We start from the raw sequence: 25313 nt of genomic DNA, 5'->3' as shown, positions 1-25313 counted from the left end.
TTAAATTACTAAAGCTAATATTTCGTTTGTTGTATTATAATATACAATAAATTACAATATTTAATTCTATTTTTAGAAACACAAAAAAAATGTGCATTACATATATAGAAAAAGTTATTAAGACAAATTATTAAGACAAAATATTTTATCATATTAAGTAATGCACATTTATTACATGAAACAATATTAAACAAAATACATAATACGAATTTTTATTAAGTATATGACTTGATTATCATTTAATTTTCTTTTTCTAAATGCATAATTAAAGGAAAGAAATATTTTTTTCTTTAACAATGAATAAAAAAAATAAATTTATACAATTTCGTACTTTCTTTATATAAATCACTTTATAAACTAAGTTTATTAATTATAATTTACATTGATTTGTTTTTAAATAAAAAAATAATTTTTCATAATATTTTTATCATTATTTTTACATTTGTTATGTTTTGCACTTTGCTATTTCATTGCAAGAAAAATGTGCGAATAGCTTGAATGAATTAAAAAATATTATATGTATATATATCGTACAATAGAAATATTTTTTATTAAATAAATTTAAATAACAATTTTTGAAATAAATTATTATGAGAACATGATTGTTTTTAGAAAATCATAGGATGCATTTATAACTCCCCAACTTATAAATGATCTTATACAATTTAAATGTACACCTTTGTAAAATGACATTACATTTCTATTTCTTGCAATGTATATTTCTCGAGTAACAGTCATAAACTTTTCAAAGTTGCCTCCTATTTTTGATTGCATATGTATTTTTATTACATTCATAGGATAAAATACAGTACTTGTGAAACCACCTATTAGAGCACCATTAATAAAACTTGTAGATAATGATTCTTGTTCACCTATCAATTTTTTTGATTGTTCTTTCAAAATAAAGAACATAAGATTAGAACAACTATTTCTATATATAATTGGGACTAATCCACGATAACATTCTGATATACCATGGTTTTTTAATAAATATTTAAATGCATGAGAAGTATTTTTAAATTTATCATGATACCGCCAATCTTGTAACAATGTTTGTACCCTTTCAAGGGGCATAAGTATAGCCTCAACAGTACCAGCAAAATGCGCTGCTAATATTCTAGTTAATACATCATTATTTGTTAATGTACACAAACGTTCCTTGCAACCTTCATACATACTAAACATTACACTAACCGAAAGAGTTTTTTGGCAAAGAGGTGGTAAAATTCCACGATATATTAATCTTATTCCCTCTCTGGATATTTGTTGAAACGCAGTATTGACTGGAACATCTTCTAAAATCTGTCATAATGATAAAAATTTATTTAATATATATTTATTTAAAATATTAAAATATTATTAAATAATTTTTTTTATTTTTTTTCTTACCTGTCTAAATATAATTTTATTAATAGGAAAAGTAATAGATACATTAATTACTGCAGCTCCCCAACCACAAACAAACTCTTTGAAATCATTATTATTAAGTGTTAATAACGATCTTAATGAGACATTTTGTGAAGCAATGTTACTCATATTAATATTTTATGTAATAATTCTTTTTGACTATAATTTAGAATGTACAATCAATCATATTTATGTTTTTCAAATCATTCTCCTTAGAAGATTTGAACTAAATACATCGTTTATCTGTAATTAATAAGTAATTATATAAATTCAATATTTAAAATATTTAAAATATTTCATTATTGTTCACATTATGTAGTTTTTAAATATTCTGATTATCATAGATCACAAACATATGATTTTATAAATATATAACTTACATTTTGTGCGATTCATAATTCAACCCATATCTTACTTTATGTATATCATAAATTTGACGTAAATATACTTTTTAATTCACCAAATTTCTATCATGCATTTCCTTTTCAGTACTACGAACAGTACTAATTATTCATGTGTTGGTTATGTTATTAGGATTTTAAACTTCTTTAAAATTAAATAAAATAACCAATTAAAATATACATAATATGTATGTGCGAACCAATCAAAATTTTGAAATAAAAATATCAAACTTCAAAATCATTTAGTAATAATGTGTTATATTTAGAAGATATATAACTGTAAAAATATTGTAAATTTGTAAACGTTTATAAAAATATATATATTTTTTATATATTTTTTATATAAGTATATAATTTTCTAACAGAATATAAGATGTTAAACTAATATAAATAATATTTTTTTTTAATATCAATACATTAACATCACATGTAAAATATCTTTATAAATACATCTATAATAATCCATAAATAATCAATTAAAATATAAAAATATAATTATAAAATAAATGTATATATATATATATATATATATATATATATATAAAATAATTTAGATTAGCTATTATTGTATAGTTAGTTATATGCATTTCTATATTATAGGTAAATACATAAAAATCAGTGTCTTTTTAAGTTTAGTTCTCTTTTTGTAATACTAATATTGAAAAATTAAAAATTCTTGTTTTAATTTCTTCTAAATATAAAATATATTATTTTTTATTATTATTTTAGTTTTATTTTAAAATATAAAAATAATAAAATCATTTTATTATATATATATATGTATATATATATTTAATCAAATTTGTATATTATAAAATCTTAAAAATGCTACAAATTTCAAATTATATTCGATTAAAATCGCAAAATTTTATCAAAATCATGAACAAACACATGAATCTAAGGTAAAGTATTTACTATTATTATTAATTGTAATTGTATAATTTGTATCATATCGCATAATATTAACGAAATTATTGCATTTCATTTATATGAGCAATGATTTATACATACATATATATATATATATATATATATATATATATATATGGACTTTGAACAATTATATATATTTATACATATATGCAAACTATACATTTTGTATAAATTAATATAATAATAATTTGATAATTAATAAATAATATGTATAAGATGCATATATAAAATTATGATATATATTTATATATAAATTATATATATTTAATAAATTATATATATTTATATATTTAATATATAAATTATTTAATATATAAATTATTATACATTAAAATGAAATAAATAGATATAATATGTAAAAAAATGAATAATGATTTATTTTTGAATATAAAAATATAGATTTTATATAAAAAGTTATAAAATTCTTTTAATATTCTATAATTTAGAATTTAATTTAAAAAAATTATTAAAAATGATATGTTTTAGATGTTTAGCAACTCAAGCTGTTGTAGAAAACATAGTAGAAGAAAAAACAGAAAAAAATACAGCTATAAAATATCAATCTTTTGTCAGAAATATTTTTATTAGTCAATTAGAGAGTAGTCAAATATTTCCATTTCCAGAAGTATTAACTGAAGAACAAAATGATACATTAAGATTATTAATTGATCCTATGGAAAAATTTTTTGAGGTAATAAAATTATAATAAGAAGGAAATGAATAAAAAATCTTTTTTTTTTTTAAATTTATAATTGCAATTTATTATTAATTGATTTAAATTTTTGTTTAAAGAAAGTAAATGATCCAATGAAAAATGATGATAATGCATCAATAGATGAGAAAACTTTACGATCAATGTGGGAACTTGGAATATTTTGTCTTCAAGTTCCTCAGGAATATGGTGGATTAGGATTAAATAATACTCAATATAGCAGATGTGTTGAAATATGTGGATATAATGATTTAGGTATTGGTATCACTTTAGGTGCACATCAAAGTATAGGATTCAAGGTATATATTTATTTATACATAGAATATTTTACATGGATATAATTTAATTTAATTTATACAGGCAATACTTTTATATGGTACACCAGAACAAAAAAAAAAATATCTTCCAAGAGTTTGCAATGGTGATTATGCAGCATTTTGTCTCACAGAACCAAGTAGTGGTTCAGATGCTGGTTCAATTCGTTCTCGTGCAATAAAATCTGCAGATGGTTCACATTATATTTTAAATGGCAATAAAATTTGGATATCAAATGGTGGTTTAGCAGAAATAATGACAGTTTTTGCTCAAGTTCCTGTACAAGATCTAAAAACTGGTAAAATTAAAGATAAAGTTACAGCATTTATTGTTGAAAGATCTTTTGGTGGTGTAATAAGTGGACCACCGGAAAAAAAAATGGGTATTAAATGTAGTAATACAACAGAAGTATATTTTGAAAATGTTAAAATACCAGCAGAAAATATTATAAAGGGCGAAGGACAAGGTTTTTCGGTATCAATTTATTTACATAAAAAATTATAAAAAATTTAAAAGGATATTCAATATATTTTGTATTTTATTAGGTTGCAATGAATGTTTTAAATAATGGTCGATTTGGTATGGCTGCTGCTCTTTCTGGAACTATGCGTTATTGTATTAAAAAAGCAATTGAACATGCAACACAACGAGTACAATTTGGACATACAATAGATTATTATGGAAGTATTCAAGAAAAATTAGGTCGTATGGCAATGTTACAATATATAACTGAAAGCCTTGCATATTCAATTGCGGGTAACATGGATAATGGAAGTCAAGATTATTATTTAGAAGCTGCAATTTCTAAAGTAAGATTAATTTAAAAAGATAAAGTTGATATCATTATTTTAAAATAATTGTTCTAGTGTTTTGCATCAGAAGCTGCATGGTGGGTTTGTGATGAAACTATGCAAATATTAGGTGGAATGGCATATATGAAAGATACAGGTCTCGAACGAGTTATGCGAGATTTACGTATTTTTAGAATTTTTGAAGGAACTAATGATATTCTTCGTATTTTTGTTGTACTTTCTGGACTTCAACATGCAGGAATTCATTTGCAACAATTAATGTCAGCAATTAAGATTCCTACTATCAATTTAGGATTAATATTTGAAGAATTAAGCAAAAGAGCAATGCGAACAATTGGATTTTCATCAACACGTAATCTTATTCAATTAGTTCATCCCAGATTACACAGTAGTGCTACATTATGTGCTAAGGTTTATATTAGTTTATAATAATCGATATTAATAATTAATTATTAATTTATAAATAATCATTTATAGAGCATAGAAGCTTTTGGTCAAATTATAGAAGGTGCTATTATTAAATATGGACCAAGAAATATTGTGGAGCAACAATTTATTCTTAACAGACTAGCTCAAGCAGCATTTGATATATATACTATGGCTATTATATTAAGCAGGGCATCTACATCTGCAAATAAAAATCTTCCAAATATGGAACATGAACTTCTTATGGCAGAAACTTGGTGCAATGAAGTAAATATACTTAAAATTAACTTCAATTTATTTTTATTTTTAATAAATATTATTTTATTGTAGGCAACTAATCGTGTGAATAATAATTTAAAATTTGATAAAAAATTGAATATATTTAATAATTTAAGTAAAATTTCAAAGAATATGTGTGATGTTGGTGGATGTGTTCAATTAAATCCATTAGGCTTTTAATAATAAAATCAATCAAATAACTAATCAATAAACATAGAATTGTAAATTATTTACTTAAAACAATAATAATTAATTTTTAATTATTTTTTTAATTATTACAATAATTTTGAATATATATGAACTTTAAATGCATAAAATATTCCAATATGAATTAAAATGTAATATTAAAGTTTAATAGTTTTGTAACAAAATTAAAATTTTTTATATGAAATAGATATTATAAATAAACTTATATAAAAAATATACACATGAAAGTAGATACTGTTTATTTTTCATTGAATCTCATAAAATAGTGAATTGAATGCTTAAAAAATAAAACAACGTATAATAGTTCTTTATATAATAAATTAAATGTAAGTATAGAATTTTGTTTTATCATACATTTCAAAATGTTTGATAATATTACTCTATATATAAAAAAAAATACTATGGTATTTTAATTTATAATTAATATTAATCTTCGATTATCTTCATTTAATTGTAATATAAATGCATAATTTAACAATATCACAACATTACACAAAGGTAAGAATATATTTTTTGACAATTTTTTTATCTGTCTATAATATGGAAGCACATAGAATATAGCCATTGTATGATTTAACTTTTACAGCATCCATATAAGACATTAATAACATTAAGTGAAGTGAAATGAAGTACATGCAAAAACAAAATTGCATCTCATTATTATGAGAAATATACTTAAGTTTGAGAATCAAACCATCAATTTTTTTTTTATAGTGTATAAAAAAAAGAAAAAGTTATTATTGATTATATAACAATAATTTTGATCATATTGAAGTATAAAAATAAAATAATATATTATGCCTGTTATTTTTTTTTTAAATATGTAAAATTTTATAGATAAATAATATGATTTGATAATAAATATGTTGTTAAGATTTTGTAACTATACATTGGCAGTGTTTTTCTCCAATTTATAATAATTATTATTTTTAATTTGAGTCTCAAACTTTAAGTTATTAAAATATTTAACACATATAATAAATATTATTCAAATGTAAATAAGATGGCATGAAAGTATTATGATGAGGTATGATTTTATTATTAAATGTTAAAACATGAAATTGGAAAGAATTTACCATTGTGGACAGATATAACTGTAATTCATAACTTTTCAGAAAAATAGAATATTAGATTATTTCTTGATATTTGTGTTACTCCAGGTATGTAATTTTATCTTTAAAAACATATGAATTCCATAACATGAATTCATAATCTGTAATATATTTGTGTGTTTCTCCTATGTACTATACCTTATGGTCTAATAAGCCTTTATAAGAATATCAGTAATTATATTATATCATGAATAAAAAGAATAATTAAAATTAAATAAGAATCAATGTATTAAAATATAGAAACAAAGAACGATTTCACGATTAATTATTAATATAACAATTTTTTAATATCATGTTTATTTAATAAATTTTCTTCTTTATTAATTTTGATTTTCATATCAAATTGAAATTTTTTTATAAGAAAACAATATTCTTCATATTTTATTAAATTATATTTAATATTGTTCTCAATAATTTCATGAATTAACTTGAATTCATTAGAAAATTGATTCAAATATTATATAATTGGTGTATTAATCTTTTATTTTTTAATGGTAATGTTATTTTTTTTTTTACATTTTTATAATTTGCCTATTATATTTTTACGAAAATAATAATAATGGAAATGCAACTTTCTGCATTTTTTTAATAATCTAAATGATTGTTTTGTAAATATACAGCAATTGTATTTTAATTAAATCTTAAATTTATATAAATGAACATTTATAAAATATATTTTAAAAATGAACATTTTAAAAATAAATTTTCAAAATATATATTATTTTTTTTTCATGTTTAGTGAAATCACTCTTTCGTTGTATCTATTATCTTCATAAGAAACTGCATATATAGAACTAATCAATAATTTATAATATTATTTAAAGTTACGATTTAGTAGGAAATTTATAAATGTAATATATAAAAGCTTCCAAGTACAAAGTAGTAAATAATATAGGAAAACAAAATTGTTAATGCTGAAATTAGTTTTAATTAGAAAATTAATTTTACAGAAAATATAAAATAGAATTTTAAGAAATTAAAGAAATATTACATAATTGAAACTTTGTATTTTTTAATGTTAGATTATATTTAGTTGCTCAAAAAATATGAAAGAAAATATGAAAGAAAATTTAAAATTTCAATAATACTATTTTAATATCATAGTCACAATATTTATAAACTAAAGATTATTATTACCAAATAAAATTAATTAAAATTAATTTTTATGTAATTTTAATGTAAGTCATCATGTAATTCTATAAATTATTTCTTCACAATTTAAGGATATATGAAGTATCTATATATATATATATATATATATATATATATATAACGGAAAAAACTATATTATCATAAAGCAAACATTACATTATTATAATAATCTATACTATAAATTTATGATTAAAACTTATTAATTTTAATAATAAACAATGATTTTGTATCATTAGTTACCACATATGTACTTATAAGCTTAAAGATTTTTAATGACACAGTATCACTACCTGGAGTAACTTATAAGAGTTAGAAAAGCTAACCCTGTGCTATAGACAAATTTTTAAATGTTTGTCCATTCCAAGCAACTGAGATACAATAATGTTGCAATAATTGAACTAAAAGTTCTCGCTCATCCAACATTTCTATATGTTCGATTCGACTACGATCATCTTGAGGCAGTGAATCATAGACTTCTACCATTGTCCATGCATTAGAGCCTTCCCAACTGTTTATTATAAAGCTGAAATATATAATTTTATTTATATAACTTTTATAATAAATTCTTATAAATTTTTCTAAAAAATAAACATAAAAAGAGATAGATATACCGTCTTTGTTGAGTTTCCAAAGATTCACAATCTTCTACACCTGCTAACAAACATCCACGACTACGTAAATTAGACAACATAACTTGGCCAAATTTATCTTTCATGTTCACTTGTTCATAATTAACAAAAATACTATTTGGAAATTTTCCAGCAAGCCATTTTAACAATGCAGAAGCTGCACTAGTGTCTATATATACTAAAACACATTCTGCAAGGAACATGGTTGGAAGATTAAAATTAACTTCTGCTTGTGTTAATTTATTAATAAGTTCAGATATGTGCCGCAGATCTATTCCCACCAAATGATAATTGGCAGCATGTAGATCTGTTGTTGAAAACCTAATTTCTCCATCTGCAAAATAAATTTTAATTAATAAAAATTTGCATAAAGATAGAAAAATTATAGAATTAATTAGAATTTAATATTATAATTATGTACCTTCTGTATTTAACATATCTATCAATTGTTTATGTTTTTTGATGTGATAACATTTTCTAGCAGTAATGCTAGGAAAATCAAGTTCTATAAAATTTGCTGGACTCTTTCCTGTTTCCTTAAGTCTCCAATAAAGTGTATCAAATCCAGCACCCAAGTTTATAATTTGTCCTTCTTCACCAGATAGCTATATTTATCACAAATTAATTTTATTTGTACATTTTAGATAAATAAATTTATCTATATATTTATTTTTATTTAAATATAAAATTAAAATAATAAATATAAAATTTATTCTATATTTTAATGTATTTAATGTATTTTTTCTTTTTATATAAATTAGCAATTATAAAAATTTATAAATAATAATATGAAAGTATATATACATTATGCAGTTTTATTTAATCATTATATTTGAAACATAAATAATTAAAACAATTTTTTTCATCTTTTGTTAATTAAAAAAATTTTAAAAATCATTTAAAAAATAATGTACTTTCAATTGTTTGTTATTTCTATACAAAATATCCAATGTGTATATAAGATTGACCTATTTTATTGTTTCATGATAAAAGGAGGACTTCGGAAATTAGGACAGGGCCTCGGCCAGGTCAAGGTTTCCGGCATTGCATGTCCTTTGCTACTCAAATCAGCTGTATCCCGGATTGTTTCTATCATGTTCTAGGTTATGCCAATTTTGAAGATACAAAAACGAAATCTAAAGGAAAAAAAACTAGTACATACCTTAAGGAATTTGTCAACGAACACCTCAATTCCTTTTACTCTCGCATAGTAACCGCGATTGATTTCAGGTGCTTTTCGACCAGTTTGTTTTACGAAAAAGTTGATAAATGGATCGGACCAGTAACTAAGTTGCACAGCATATCTTTTACACTCACTTGCATCATCATTAGTGGCCTGTATGGCCTCATCATCAGCCATATCTTTGATCATTACACCAATTTCGGTTCACTTCAGTTATGATAAATCATTATTCGAAGTTTTCTTAATGTAAAAACCGTTACTTGTCACTCATAGAAAATTGTACAAGCGACCATACTACTTAAGACTATATGGAGACTGCCGTAGACTCGCATCGCATCTACTTGCGGCGCAAGCTTGCACCTGCTGTGCGCGTTATCTGACAATAGGGATATATTCCCTAACCAATATTTTAATACGTAATAAATTTTATGTGTATAAAATTAATATATTTTAATATAGATTATTGTTATTTGTAATTTATTTTAACTTGCAACTTTCATTAACTATATTATATATATGATATATATGATTATATATTATATATATGATAATAATTATATTTATTATTATTAATTAAATTAATCATATTAAATTGATCAATAAAATTATTTTATAATAAAAGATTTTTAAAAATGAGTTTGAAGTGTTTTTGGAAAATTGAAAAAAAAAAATAAAAAATGAAATTAATATAATTATAATTGATATTGAATAAATTATATTTGTAAATTAATCAAAAAAATACATTTTTTTTTTTAAGCATTTCTATATAATAATGCATTAAACAAAAAAATATGTAATTTCATTATTTATTTATCATAAAATTAAATATAATAAAAAATAATTTATTATAAATAAATTTTCTGTTCTATATTATATACTGATATGATTATATATGATATATATTGATATTACATATGATACGATATGATATTGATATTGATATTTAAATTTAATTATTAAATTTTGCTTACAAATTAAAATGGATTATTTTTAAATGATAATAAATAAAATTATATATCTTTTGATTTTAATAAATGTATTTAAACACAAATGTCTGACAATTTTTTAAATTAAAAATTTATGTGATGATAAAATGATTGCATATTATATATGTTATGTGTATATGTATAAATATAGGTACAAATTGATACATATAAAATGTATAAATATATAATTATTTTTTATAACATTTTTTGATCAATTGTTCTGTAAAGATATTTTTGTGCATTTTTATTAAAATAATGTATATTTTAATTAAGTTAATCAATCACAGCTACTCATACATATGTTATTAAATAAGTTGAAGCTAATATATGAGTAAAAAATTAGTTAAGACACATTAAAATAATATATATCATTATAATAATTATACAAAAAATTATTCCTTCAATTGTATTTCATTTCAATATATGCAAACAAATAGATAGGGATAATATAAAAAAGTTTTATTTAGTACTGACATATAATTAAAAAAAGAACATATGTAATGTAATAAAATATATATAAATTATGAAACAAAATATTATATTAAAATATAATATTATCTAACAAAATTTCAAAATTCAAACAAATATCAAATCTGTAGGTGATACTATTTAACATATATTAAAAGTATAAAAAATTATAAGAAAAGACTAGTGAGTATCACCTTTTATTCTTTTTATAGCTTCTAGAATTTTTAAACTTTTATGTAAAATATTTAAATAATTATTGTCAATTTTTATGATTTAATTCTATTCTATATCTGATTTTTTAATAACCGATTTTGCAGCTATAGTTTTCACTTTTCTTTTAGGTGGAACTGGAACTAAATCAGAAGTACTAGATGTTGGAATTTCAGAAATAGTAGTATCAGTAGAAGTTCTTTGTGACGATTTTATACCTTTTTTAACAACTTTTAAAGTCTTTTTTTGTTTATTAAAAGAATTGTTGTCTATTGTATTATCATCTAGTCCTTCTTCTGATTTTAATTTTTTCTTTGTATTCTTTTTTACTATCTTTTTTGTTACTTTTTTTTTAGTATCACCATCATTTGTTTCTACAAGTTCTCCTACTGATTTTTCTGTAGATTTTTTTACTATTTTTTTTATTAATTTTTTTTGACTTATTGAATCAAATTGACCAGTTTCTTTAATATTTGTTGAAGATGAAGAATTTAATTCTTTTATTCTTAAAGGTCTAACTGGAGATTTGTTTAATATTTTATTTGTTTCATATTCTGATCCTATTTCATTTAATTTTATTGTTTCTTTTATACAATATTCATTTTTTTTTTGTTGTTCTGTTTGTTTTTGCAATAATTTCTCTGGTATTTCAAAACTATTTGAAGATAATGTAGGTTCAATTTCTACAAATTGAGGTTGAATTTGTTCTACTATCAATGAGATTTGTGAAGTTTCTTTTGATTTTATTGACAATTTATTTAATTTATTGATAGCATCAATACTTTTTATATTTGTGGTATTATCTAAATTTAATTTCTCTTTATTTTCTATTGAAAGTTTTGAATCATTAATATGCATTTTATTTTCTGTTTCTGTTAAATGAACTGATGTTATTGTAGAAGAAAGATCTTCTTGCGATATTATTTGAGAATCTAACACAGATTCTGCAACTTGAATTGGAACAGGACTAACTGTTAAAATTTCAGATGCAGTTAATAATTCTTTTGCATATTTTTCATCTTTAATATCTAGTTGATTCATTTGATGAATATCTATAGTAATTTTAAAATCTTTATTCTGTAATTTGTTTTCTAGTTCTTTTGTTGAAATTATTATTTTCTGTTCTCCAATTGAACAAGATTGATTTAAATCAGATACTATAGGTATATTAATCTGTTGTGAAATTTTATTTAATAATTCAATTGTATTATGTTTTGTTATTTCTTCATGAGATGTTTGTAGAGAAAGATTTGTTGCAGGAGAAACTATAAATGTATCATTTTGTGATTCTCTCGAAATATCATCTTCATTCTTTTGATCTTCCAATAATTTAGGTACATTTGTGGTAGGAACATTATTAACTAGAGATTGTTCTTCAGTATGACTGCTTGTTTGAGCTAAATAAAGAAAAAAAATTATATTATATTTACATTTATATAACAATTTACAGAAATGCAATTTAATATATTTCTTGCTTACATTTAAATTTTATATCTTAACAAGATATTTAATAAAAATGAATTCTATATTAATATAAAAATGATCTGCAATATTAGAAATATGATATTACAATATGATGAATTTATAAATAATATTTTATCTATTTAGTTATTTTTTTAATACATATGATATGAAAAATAATTTTAATTTTAATTCTACAAAGGATGATGATTATGAATGAAATTGTTATAGCAAAAGTGCTCTTATAAAATACTGTTTAATATACCAGATATTTTAAATTAATTTAAAGCATATGGAATATAAAATTAGTACTACATTATACAAGCTTAAAAATGCAATGATAAAAAAAATGATAATAAAAATATCATGCATATATGCAGTAATTGTTATTTTAATTTTTGGTGCAATATTAAATATATAGCAAGCTTAAGGTACTTTTGTGATTAATATAAATAAATCACATATATACAATACAAAATCACAAAACATTTTTTATAAATTATTCTAAAGAATTTAAAAAAATTTATCAAAGAATAATTTCAGAAAAAAATTATATTTATAAAATTTTATGTTTTACATTTCTTTAACTTATAAATTAAAGAAATTAAAATCATATATAATATTAGAATATTATAAAAAAATATGATTTATTATAAAATGTATTATAAAATATTATAAATGATATAATTTTTATGATGCAAGTTTTAACATATAAATGTGCTTGTTTAGTTATATATCACAAACTCTTTTAATTTATTTAAAATTCGCGAATTTATGATGATGCGAGTTCTCAAAATATTTACCCCATTAAAGCAAAATGACATTACAAGATGTAGCAATGCTATGGCGCCAGGATCTGTTAGTTGCTGTCCTCCGTTCCTGTTTCAAACACTTAAACTTGATAAACTGTATAAAAAACATATTGTTTCATTTGTTTAAATTATGTCAAAAATATGCATATATTATTAAATACAATTTGATTGTGTTCAAATTAAATTCCTATAAAAATCTTCATGAGTGTAAATGCCACATGCTGTATTAACAGGGAATAGGGAGGAAATAAAATCGCAAAGCATCTTTATAAAAACAGTTAATTAATGGCTTTGCATTACGAGCACTTTAATTTTTAATTTTATATGTATACAATTTATATTATCAAAAAATTTTATTACATGAAACCAATATTTTGAATTCTTCCTGCTTTTATATAATAATTATAATTATTATAGAATAAAAATTTATTAACTTTAAAAATTGTTTTTTTTTATTATTTTTAATTAAATAATTTCTTCATAAAGTATTTATAAGAAATAATATAATATAAAAATAATACATACCGGTTCTTTTATCCATTTCATCTGTAGACTTAATAAATTGAGTAGTTTCAGCAGATTTAATAAATTCATCAGTTTCATCAATTGTAGTTTTAACAGATTTTCGTATTTCCTAAATCATATATTATAAATATATTTCTGAATAAATTTTATTTTCCAATTTTATTTTGATTTATTACATATTATTCAATTAATTACTTTAGGAGGAGATGGTAATCGTGGAGGTGCAAGAGCAAGAGTTTCACAAATTTTTTTCCAAATGTTATCAAAACTATCTCGACCCATATAATCTATTTGGCCTTGTTCCCAACTTTGTTTTCGCATATGTTCTTCTAATGCAATTTGTTCAGAGCTTCTCGGTTCACCTAATGTCATTTGAGCCAAGGCACCAGCAAGACCAGCCTATAGAATCAAAAAAAGTTGTTCTATTTAAAAATTTGCAATATAATAAAATTAAGAATATAAAATATAAGAATATAGATTAGAATTATCAATATACATTCATATATACATTCATAAAAAATTACCTTACATGATTGTCATATTTAATAATGAGACTATATAATGCATATACCACAAACATGAAACAACACAAATTTAATAACACAATAATAAAAATAGATCATATAAAATCAAAATTATAAAGTTATTTTAAACAATTATTATTTTCTAAAATCACTTTCTTTTCTCTATTATAATATAGAATATGGAATAATATAAAAGAAACTAAATTTGTACTAATAATATTAGTATTGTAAAAATATATAATAAAAAAAATTTAGGCAACTATATTAAAGCTGCAAGTAATGTCCCAAAAACTACTAAATATACAAGCAATATATTTAAAATTATAATGCAAGTACTAAAGCAATACAATAAATGAATTTTAAAAAATATAAATAAAATTTTTTAAAAAACAATAAAAAACAAATTTTAATTTTAAATTAAAAAAAAAATATATGGGAATAATTACTTACATTTGAATTATTTAGATCATCCATTATATGTGGATCAGATTGCGTTGCTACATTGTGGAAATCTATACAAGGTTTGGAATCAGGATGAGGACTAGTAGATATTAATGTACATGTTTGTTTGTCTGTAATGTTCATATTTTCATTTTGTTCAATATTTTGTTTAATTAAAATATTATTCTGATAAGTTATATTATTTAGCATAATATAATGTTGATCATGAATAATATTGACATTTAAAGAATCATAAGTTTGATTTTTTTGTTCATGATGTTGAAAATGTTGTTTATTATTTATATTATCGAGCATTTGATAGTAATGATCATCATGATGATCACTATAAAGTTTATGTGGATGTTTTACTTCTTCTGACAATGATTTATTATTATTATTAGAAGAATGTTGATAAGTATGTTCATAATTAATATCTTGTTGTTTTGTTTCTTTTGGTAATATATTATTATTATTATTATTATTATTATTATTATTATTATTATTATTATTATTATTATTGCAAGTATTTTGAGAATTATATTGATAGTTGATAGATTTATGTTGATATTCACTAGAATGATGATTTTGTATATGATTATGTACAGGTATATATTTTTTTATATTGTGTTCAAGTTGAAAATAATTTGGCTGTATCTTTAAAATAGTTGTATCATCAGAATTAGAAAATGAATGTCGTTTTTCAATTTTATTGATAAATTGATTAGATTGTTCTTGATTTTGATGATATTGAGTATGTAAAGAAAAAATATGTTCATTATATTGTTGATTATGTTGTAATTCCCTATTATATTTTGGAGATGATTCATGAGTCTGTTGAATAGGCTTTAAGTAATTAAATTGATTATTTAATACAGATACAGGTGAAGAATTGCTGTTTACAGAATAATACTGTTGTTTTTCATTATTTTCTGCTTTATAAATAATTGAATTATTTTGTACATAATAATTTTCCCATGGATCTTGAAACTCTGAGAAATCTGGTGGTTCCAGATATATGTCATTTTGCGTTTTGTCTTGTATGTCTGTACAAATGGGACTTTTTGGAACATAGGATTCAAAAAACATAGGAGAAAATTCGTGCCAAATTGGTGCCAATGTGCTGGTAGCCTATACAAGCATCATGCCAAAACAGAAAAATGCACATTCAATTGGTTAGTGGGAAAACTAATTTAACAGTGTCCATTTTTCTAATATTAAATTTAATAAAAAATACTATTAAAGAGTAATTATAGAATAATTTTTAGCATACTTAAAAATTTATAATTATAAATTTATATGTTTATTTATCTTTTATGTATTTGTATATGTATTTTATTTTTTTAAATAAAAAAATAAAATATAATTTACATATTATACTTACATTCTAATACAAGTTAGGACACTATTGCAACTACTACAATAATTACATAAGATAATATATATATATATATATATATAAAAGAAAATAGTAAATGTTACAAATATATGTATGAAGGAAGAGAAAAAATGGACACTGATCTAAAAAAAAGATTACAAAAAAAAATGAAGTTAAAATATACTAATAGCTGTAATATTCCGACAATTTATAACATTTAATAATATTCTACAAACATAATTTTTTTAATATAACTTTTTTTATATATATTTATATATATTTTTATATATATTTTATATATATTTATATAAATATATATATATATGTATACAATGTACATGTATATATATATATATATATATATATATACACATATACACATATATTATTTTAATTCAGCTATTAATATTTAAATTGAAAAATATATTAATATGAAAAATTATAAATATATTTTAATAAATGTAAAATTATAAAATACCATTCTTAATTAATAAAAATAAATGTAATAATATATTTCTAATAAAAATATTGTGTAATTATTTTTAAGTAGTTATAAATAGTTCTTAAATCAAATATCTATTTCTAATTCTATTTAAAATTCTATTTGAAATAGTTACATGCATATCAAATTTTAAAAATTTAAAACTTCTAAAACTAAAGGATTAATAAAGATTAGAAAATTAAATTTTTTAAAAATCTCTTAATTACTTATTAATATTAAATTCTTAAATATCTATTAATATTGTAAAACATTAATTTTTATATACATAATAATAATACATTTTTATTATGTACAATATGTACAGTTTTAACTATATTTTATTAAGCATATTTAGATATAATAATGCATGATTGTGTTTTTTAAAATGTATCTATAATATTTCTATTCAGAAAATTTTTACAATATAATAATATGATACTAACAAGAGCAATATATAAAAGCATAATATGTGAACCTTACCTGTTTTTTTAATAAACTATAGTGAAACTTATAAAAAAGTAAAAAAAAAAAAAAAATTAAATGTTAAATTCTATAATTTTAAACATTTATAAATTATATATTGAACTCACTGACTAAATTAAGAAAGATTTATTAAGTTAATTATAAAATTAAAATAAGATTAAGAAAAGATTTATTAAATAACTTACCATTACAGGTGATAATTGAGAATGGACTTTTTCACAAAATATGTTCCACCATAATTGTAATAATGGTTGCAAGTGTGTAGAACCCATTGGTGGTTGAACAACACCAGTTAATGTGTCGAAATACTGTAACCATGGTTTTGTAATACCAATAAAATGAATTATTCTAACATCATCTCCAAACCTAATAAGCAATATATATTATTATTTTATTTTTGTTTATGTTTATTCCTTATATTAATAACAAAAAATATTTTCTTACTGCTTGAATGCAGGTAGATAAGAGTATGTAGCAGTAGAACACATATTATAAATAAATGGTAAATGTTTAGAAATATCTTTTCTAGCCCAATCACTAAAATACATATTCAATAATCCTTGGTCACCACCATCAAATGAACCTTTAGCAGCAGCAAATGCAGTAATAGAAGTGAAAGTTTGTTGAGATGGTCTATATACAAATACACCAGAATTGAAACAATCAGGCCAACCCACATCAGGCGCAGCAGATAATTCTTCTCTCTCAAATAGTTCATCACAATTTCTGACAACCTAAAATATAAGCAATATAAACAAATTACAAAATTCAAAATTGTTTTAAAAATAAATTATGTAATTAAAATTAAAATAGAAATTAAAAAACTCAAAATTCTTTTAAAAATACAAATAAATTTTATGATTAAAATATGTTATTTCATAAACTTACAAGTGTATCTGCATCAAGAAATACACACTTTTCATATTGAGTCAATCTCCAGCAATGAAGTTTGGTGAATGTAATACCTAATTCTGGTCTAGCTAAAAGTGCCAAATTAGCTTCATCTTTTGAATCAAGTACATTTACTTCCATTACTACAGAAAAGATTCCTGAAAGTTTTTCCCTAAATACAAATACACCAGAATAAATACAATTGAAATTAATATTTTAGTTGTATAATAATAATAAAAAAATATAAATAAATCATAATTTTATTATAAAATTTTATTATATTATTATAAATTATAAATTGCATTTACAATATGAATAATATATAATAATAAATGAATTTACAATATGAATAATATATAAATACATTTATAATCTTTTTTTTTTCGTTAAAAAATATTTATTGAATTAATTCTTTTATTATGTACGTACATATATGCACATGCATGTCTATTGAAAAATATCAATTTAATTAAAAATCATTCAAATTTAGCCTACCTCATTATCTGCGTTACTCCAGGAGTAATCAAAACAGCTAATTCATATTTCGTACCAACTCGACGTAAAGAATGTGCCAAAACTAAAGCTCCCAAAGAATAAGCATCATTGGTAGCTAATGTAACCCAAGCATATTCTTAAAATGAAAATTAAATTATTATCAGAAATAATTAATTAGTTAAATAGTTAAAAAATAATTAATATTATTTTTTCATAGTTATATATATACAGTATGTATTCATATAAATTTATAATATAATATAAATTTCTTGTTGATAATCTTATTAATTCACTGTATTTTGCATCTAAGTTGATAAGCCATGCATGAAATGAATAATCCGACATTGAAATATTCATTTGTGAATAATCTTTAATGTTATATCATTAAGAATAGTTAAAATTGTTAGATTAAATAAAAAATGCATTTTAATATATTTAATAATAACTATTTTAATAATAATATATTAAAAATAATATTCTAAAGTCTGCTAGTACTATTGATACTATTATTTATTTCTTATATATTCGTTTTATTTATTTCTTAAAAAAAAAGAAATTATTATGTAAATTTGAAAATGATTCAAACAATTATCTAATGCAATTAATATATAATAATTAATATATAATTAATAATATACAATATATAATAGCAATAGAAACAAGAATAACTTCGAATTGAAATAATTTTTCAATTTTTTATACTTACTATAGGGATTTATATATGTATACAATATTTATATACAATATTTACAAATATTTAATAAATTTTTTTTATTTAACAAATATTTAACATATAGAAATTAATATTTATAATTATATTATAAATTAATATTTATATTTATATAAATGAATATATTATATTTTTTAGAAAATATTTTAAATTTAATTCCAGAAGCACAGAAAGTATGAATACTTTGAATCTCTAATACGATAAAAATAGAGGAGGATACGCATGTCAGAGATTCATTTGATCTAAATAGACGAACTTAAATGTTCAACTTGTTTTTCAGCAATAAGAAATCCAACGTTACCGTTTTATTTATAATCCTTTCTATTTCTATTTTGTAAATGTCATCACTTAATTTGTTTTAGTTATGTGATGAATTTTAAGAAATTCAATTCTTAATTGAATAATAAAAATAATATTTTTACTTATTTATCTAAATAGTATTTTTATTCCAAGAATATGATAAAAAGAAAATATAAAACTTAATACATACATTGTAAAAAAAAAACATTTTACTACATTCTTATATGATAATTAATTATCAACTTTTCAGTTTTTTTAAAAAATTTTTTTTTAGAGATAGGATTATAATAAAGGATAAGAAATATTTTTTATTTATTTCTTGCTACTTCATATTCAAGAAAAAATTATTTGGATGAAATTAACATATCAGACTATCTATGAAATAATTCTATATATATGGAAGCAATAATTAACAAATTAATTATTTGAATAGATTTATAAATACTTATTTAATAATTAATTGTTTTCTGGAAATATTCATCTAAAATCATAATAATCAACATAGGAAAACAATAAAATTCAATCAATTCAAAATTTACTACGCAATATGTGTTTCATGAAACGAAAAGTAGCTTCATATAGTTAAATCATATACGTAATAATTCTAGAATTATTCTCCCCTTCTTAAGCCTTGAAAATATACCGTTCACGTTTCTGGAAAGCGTTATACGTATCAACATTGAATGAGATATTAAGTTTCCAACGTTAAGTAGATTTTATGAAATTATCATTATAATCAAAGGAGAGATACTTTTGCAAAATATTGTCATTTAATATGATGAATTGAAAATTTCTCCAATAAATAATTACCAAGTTATTAAATTACATTAAATAGAACTAATATCAATCGATTCTATTGTATAATTCATCAATAAATATAATTTGCATATTTAATTATATTATGATATAAATATTAATTCCATTATCAATATTATCAATATTATTTTTTAAATCTGAATTCTAGAAGCATATTTTACTATAGATTTATCATTATTATTATTATTATTATTATTATTATTATTATTATTATTATAGAATTTTATATATATATATATTTCTATACATAAATTATATTTCTTAAATATATATTTCTATATATAAATACATATATATATATATATATATATATATATATATATATATATATAGAAAAAAATGATTTTCATTAGCAATAAACAAGTATTCTTATAATCGTTATTTGATGAATTTTTTTGAATGATTAATAAAAATTCAGAGTGATCAAATAAAAAAAAATTCTTTTATTTTTTTTTAATATTTATAAAAAATAAAGTAAAAGAAATAAAATCTATTAATTCTAGGGACGTTTCAATTATTATCTATTTCAGTATTAGTGTTAATTTAAATTATGAGATTAACAGTTTGTTATCAAATTCATGAAATACTTAATAGCGTTTCAGAGTTATTGTGAATAACATTGATAGAATTTCGTAATTTATCGCATGATTTTTTAAATATCCAATTTATAAAACATTATTATTAATATTTCTTATTTATTACAATTGAGAATATTCACGAAAGTAGATTACAAAGATTTAAGTAAAATTAAATGCAAGGAATGCAAAAGAACTATAAATTATGAACATAAAAAGAACAGTGAAAGAAAAAGAATAAATATAGAAGAAAAGCTCGGATTTCTGCTACCGATATATACCGAAACACAATGCGATAGATCGCATCGAATTTTTATTTTTTTATAAATCTTAAGCAAAATTTTTTATATATATATATATATATATATATATATATATACAATATTTATATTGATATTATATAATGATTTATATATATATATATATATAAATCATTATATATAATCAATATATATAAATCATTATAAAATTCAAATCAAAATTAATAATAAAAAACTTTTAAAAATTGAATGTTATTTAAATTATTATTATAATTCTCAGTAAATTTATCTATAATATAAAATATAGTATATTATATAGATTTATAAATAATTATTAATAATATTTTTAATAATTATTAATAATGTAATTATATTAATTACTTAATATTACAAAACAAATCTTTAATATTAAATAAAAATATTATATTGAATATTTTTGTCATTTCTAATATTCATTTACTATTTCTACACGATACTTAGAAACATCAAGTGTATTACTAATGCATATTAACTTAATATTTTTATTATTAATTATATTATTTGAGCAAGAATAAATAAATTTGATTCAAGTTACAATATAATAAATATAAAAATTAAATTCATTTTTTTTAACAATATCCTGTGAAAAAATTCTTATAATTTGTTATATTTATTTCGTAATTACATATAAATCTAAGATAGTTGATGATTATGATGCATGTTAATCTCAAAGCTTCTGACTTTCCTTGAATTTGGCAATGATGATTCTTTATTTATTTCTGATATGTCGACATTATTGCAAGGTAAAAAACATTTATCTTGAGTATGAGAAAGGTAGTACTCGGCTTCTCGCATATTGTAATACGCAGACGAAACCCGAGAGGCAGAGTGCCGGCGTCGTTGTGCCACACAGGTTTATATTTATACAAGCCGGCCAGCTTATAATAGCAACCCAGCCTCGCGTTTGTACAAAATGCATTCATATAGCTTGCCTTAGGTCAAGCACTTGTCTCTTAAGTCTGACCAGATTTCCTTATACAATCATACTTCAGATATATGTCTACGAATCGACACTTTCTCCCGCGTGCTTTTCTACGAATCAAATAATCCATTGTCATTATTGCGCTTATCTTGATATGATGTTCATAAGATATAATTTTCTCGATTACACAGTTCTTTTAATTAGAATATTTATTCATGAATTTTTCATATTTTTTCGAATTATATGTATTACGATATTAGAGATCAAATCTTTTTGATTGAATACTTCTGAGAATTTAAAATTATTTAAAATTTTTTTTTTGGAAATTTTTAGAATTCTAAAATTAGTTTATATTCAAACTTTCTAATCTCTATCTTGTTTTGTTTTAATGAAAAACTTAACGAAAAAAATATAATTTGCAAATAAAATTGTGAAAATTAATTTACTGAATTGATTTATTGAATAGAATTTGATCATTAATATCTATTATTTGAATTTAATTTTATGAATTTATATGCGAATTGTTGTGAAATTCTATAATTGGAAAAAAAATTTGTGAAATGAATTAAATTTAAATTGTTGAATTAATCATTGTCTAATAAATACAGATTAGTAAATACAGATATCGAAAAATTTTTATGAAAAGCTTTTTGATTTAGTAGATGTATATTTATAGAAAATGGATGATATAAAAAAATTTTATATGTAACTTGTAAAAAATAAATAAAAGAAAATAATGAAAGTTAATAGAAATTTAAAAAAAAGAGTATTTGAACAAAAAAATTTAGATTACTTTAAAAATATCAAGATATATTATGTTTAATTAGAATTTTATAATATAAAATTTATATAATTATAGGAATTTTTAATAATAAAAAAATTCAATTCAATGATCATATAATCAGATTATCAAGAATATATAGAATGTATAGACTCGAAGAATGATTTTTATTAAGTTCAATTTAGATAATTACTATTTTAAATTATATAATTAATTTTTTCAATGATTTCATATTCATAATAAATTTGATTTTGTCAAATCATACTTTTATTTTTTTTTTCTTTTTTTCAAATATTATTAAAAAATACCTTTAAATTAAATGTCATTATGTATTTCGTGAAGAACATTCTGATCAAACGATACATAGAATTAAAGATAAAAAAAAAAGAAGATTTGCACTTAACTAGAAATTCATTCTATAAAAAATACGATTACAAATCATAAGATGCATCTAAACTCTAGACGAACATTGTAATCTAGAATTCCGTCCACTCTAGACAAAGGTCAAGATTGAATCTATGTGTATAAAAATAGTGTACGACTATTTCGTGTCGATCATAGTACAATGAACTTAACGATTTAAACTTTTGTTCTATTTTTAATATTTTTTATAATGATGTTTTTATAATGATGTTTCTTCATATGTAATACTTTTTTTCTAAAAATTGTATTTTAATACATTTCATAAAACTAAAATTTTAAATAAAAAAAATCCAAAAAAAATTTGATGCTAAATTTTTTTTATTCTTTTTTTATTCAAATGAAGATTCCTTAAGCACATATCATAGCTTATGGATTACGTCATCATAACGTGTCGATCGATAAATGTATTAATATTAAGTAATCATTAATTATTGAAATTTTCTATTTTAGTACAAAAAAAAGGTATTAAAACTAAAAATAAATATTTATACTAAACTGAACATAATGAAACGCAAAAAATAATATCTTGTTCTTTTAAATAAATATATATATATATTAGATATAGATATATAATATATAATGTAATATACATATATATATACACACACACATATATATATATAGAATAATATTAGTAGAAAAAAATAGATTTTTTTACTAAGTCGAAAAAAATTTCATTAGGTTCAAAATAAATATAAAGAGAGACGAGATTTGGCAAAGAGCCGTAATTTCTCCCTCCGACTGCTAAGAATAAACTAGTAGGAATCCAACACTTATCTTATTTTATGCAAAAGAAATCTTATTTTTATAACGAAAAATAATAAAAAATGAATACACATAAAGAATAAAATCTTTATAAATATTTATATTTCACATTTTAAGCTGATGCAATGTGTATTTAAATATAATTTTTTATAACTTAAAATATAATTTTTATGTGATATTAATATAATATATAAATTAATTATATATATAAAAAAATTCTTTTATTAAAATATCGAAATATTATAATTTAAAGTTTATACTTTAAATTTTAAAAAATATGACACATATATTTGTTTAATTATGCTCATATAAGAACATAATTATATTTTTTATTAAAAAAAAAATTATAATTTATACATATAATCAACTTTAAAATAAATAATAAAAAAATTATAAAGTACAGAATATCAAATTCGCGCCAAGTTTCTATTCTAAGAAAGAAAAAAAATTCACGCATGCGTATAAAGAAAACATTGTAAAGCTGAGCGCGAATTGGACCAATTTTTGTGAAATAAATCAAAACGAAATAAATGTAATTTAAGTTGTTAGACAGATATTATAAAAGAATAGTTTTTTCGAATGTAAACAATAATTTACATAATTACAATAAAATCTAAATGCGCACGTTTTTATGCATTAAGAGGTTATTGTACATTCTCTATGGAAGATGTAATTCATATGAAGGTCATTAGGTCAAGACCGGTTACCGGCGACGTTATCACAGATCCTAAATGAATTCTCAATGAATGTAATTTTTGAACAAAATACGTAAAAGAAAAAAAAAATAAGATACATAAATAAGAATTCAACTTACCACCCATGGTTTTAAAAGTTTTATTTCTTTGTCAATAGATTGATTTTATACACTCAACACTTGTTGTTGACCGCTAACAACTAACAAGCGGTACATCAGTATCTTATAAGCGCTACAAAACGAGTGACGACTTGCGACTCTCCTTCCATGTCACATCGCTCTCCCCAC

At 20.7% G+C, this 25313-nt stretch overlaps 4 protein-coding genes across 5 annotated transcripts; 1 reads left to right on the top strand and 3 right to left on the bottom strand.

The window, feature by feature from the left end:
* Window positions 1-377: 377 nt before the first annotated feature.
* On the bottom strand, window positions 378-1983 carry LOC122713348 (mitochondrial nicotinamide adenine dinucleotide transporter SLC25A51). The gene is made up of 3 exons (XM_043933707.1): window positions 1788-1983; window positions 1390-1650; window positions 378-1302 (listed from the first exon to the last, which is right to left on the bottom strand). Exons 2-3 carry the CDS (start codon window positions 1534-1536, stop codon window positions 589-591), a joined length of 861 nt encoding a protein of 286 aa, XP_043789642.1. The 5' UTR covers window positions 1537-1650; window positions 1788-1983; the 3' UTR covers window positions 378-588.
* A 450-nt stretch (window positions 1984-2433) lies between these two features.
* On the top strand, window positions 2434-5536 carry LOC122713268 (very long-chain specific acyl-CoA dehydrogenase, mitochondrial). Its single transcript, XM_043933534.1, has 8 exons — window positions 2434-2710; window positions 3228-3432; window positions 3534-3752; window positions 3814-4242; window positions 4314-4577; window positions 4635-4991; window positions 5058-5273; window positions 5337-5536. Exons 1-8 carry the CDS (start codon window positions 2634-2636, stop codon window positions 5463-5465), a joined length of 1896 nt encoding a protein of 631 aa, XP_043789469.1. The 5' UTR covers window positions 2434-2633; the 3' UTR covers window positions 5466-5536.
* A 2330-nt stretch (window positions 5537-7866) lies between these two features.
* Window positions 7867-9927, bottom strand: LOC122713317 (leucine carboxyl methyltransferase 1). The gene is made up of 4 exons (XM_043933665.1): window positions 9548-9927; window positions 8807-8990; window positions 8368-8719; window positions 7867-8279 (listed from the first exon to the last, which is right to left on the bottom strand). Exons 1-4 carry the CDS (start codon window positions 9755-9757, stop codon window positions 8075-8077), a joined length of 951 nt encoding a protein of 316 aa, XP_043789600.1. The 5' UTR covers window positions 9758-9927; the 3' UTR covers window positions 7867-8074.
* A 1189-nt stretch (window positions 9928-11116) lies between these two features.
* Window positions 11117-25281, bottom strand: LOC122713173 (putative uncharacterized protein DDB_G0282499). 2 transcript variants are annotated; one of them, XM_043933379.1, is made up of 9 exons: window positions 25146-25281; window positions 18721-18856; window positions 18223-18397; window positions 17779-18068; window positions 17520-17700; window positions 15005-16123; window positions 14226-14429; window positions 14031-14139; window positions 11117-12629 (listed from the first exon to the last, which is right to left on the bottom strand). In XM_043933379.1, exons 1-9 carry the CDS (start codon window positions 25150-25152, stop codon window positions 11302-11304), a joined length of 3549 nt encoding a protein of 1182 aa, XP_043789314.1. In that variant the 5' UTR covers window positions 25153-25281; the 3' UTR covers window positions 11117-11301. The 2 variants fall into 2 exon arrangements, with proteins under 2 accessions (XP_043789314.1, XP_043789313.1); XM_043933378.1 differs by lacking the exon at window positions 15005-16123 and having other exon boundaries at window positions 11119-12629.
* Between the last annotated feature and the right edge of the window lie 32 nt (window positions 25282-25313).

Source organism: Apis laboriosa, unplaced genomic scaffold (genome assembly GCF_014066325.1).
Source record: "Apis laboriosa isolate Shangri-la unplaced genomic scaffold, ASM1406632v1 scaffold23_cov150, whole genome shotgun sequence".
In the NCBI taxonomy this organism is placed as follows: domain Eukaryota; kingdom Metazoa; phylum Arthropoda; class Insecta; order Hymenoptera; family Apidae; genus Apis; species Apis laboriosa.
Note: the sequence above shows the minus strand (reverse complement) of the source record. Positions and strands in the feature narration are given on the sequence as shown.

Coding starts and splice junctions, on each gene's coding strand:
- LOC122713348 (XM_043933707.1), bottom strand. CDS start 1,536: ATGAGTAACATTGCTTCACAAAATGTCTCATTAAGATCGTTATTAACA. Junction 1,303..1,389: donor ATAAAATTATATTTAGACAG/GTAAGAAAAAAA, acceptor TCATTATGACAG/ATTTTAGAAGATGTTCCAGT.
- LOC122713268 (XM_043933534.1), top strand. CDS start 2,634: ATGCTACAAATTTCAAATTATATTCGATTAAAATCGCAAAATTTTATC. Junction 3,753..3,813: donor ATCAAAGTATAGGATTCAAG/GTATATATTTAT, acceptor TAATTTATACAG/GCAATACTTTTATATGGTAC. Junction 4,578..4,634: donor TAGAAGCTGCAATTTCTAAA/GTAAGATTAATT, acceptor TAATTGTTCTAG/TGTTTTGCATCAGAAGCTGC.
- LOC122713317 (XM_043933665.1), bottom strand. CDS start 9,757: ATGATCAAAGATATGGCTGATGATGAGGCCATACAGGCCACTAATGAT. Junction 8,991..9,547: donor TCGTTGACAAATTCCTTAAG/GTATGTACTAGT, acceptor TGATAAATATAG/CTATCTGGTGAAGAAGGACA. Junction 8,280..8,367: donor TTGGAAACTCAACAAAGACG/GTATATCTATCT, acceptor TATATATTTCAG/CTTTATAATAAACAGTTGGG.
- LOC122713173 (XM_043933379.1), bottom strand. Junction 18,398..18,720: donor GGAGTAACGCAGATAATGAG/GTAGGCTAAATT, acceptor ATTTGTATTTAG/GGAAAAACTTTCAGGAATCT. Junction 16,124..17,519: donor CTCAATTATCACCTGTAATG/GTAAGTTATTTA, acceptor ATGCTTGTATAG/GCTACCAGCACATTGGCACC.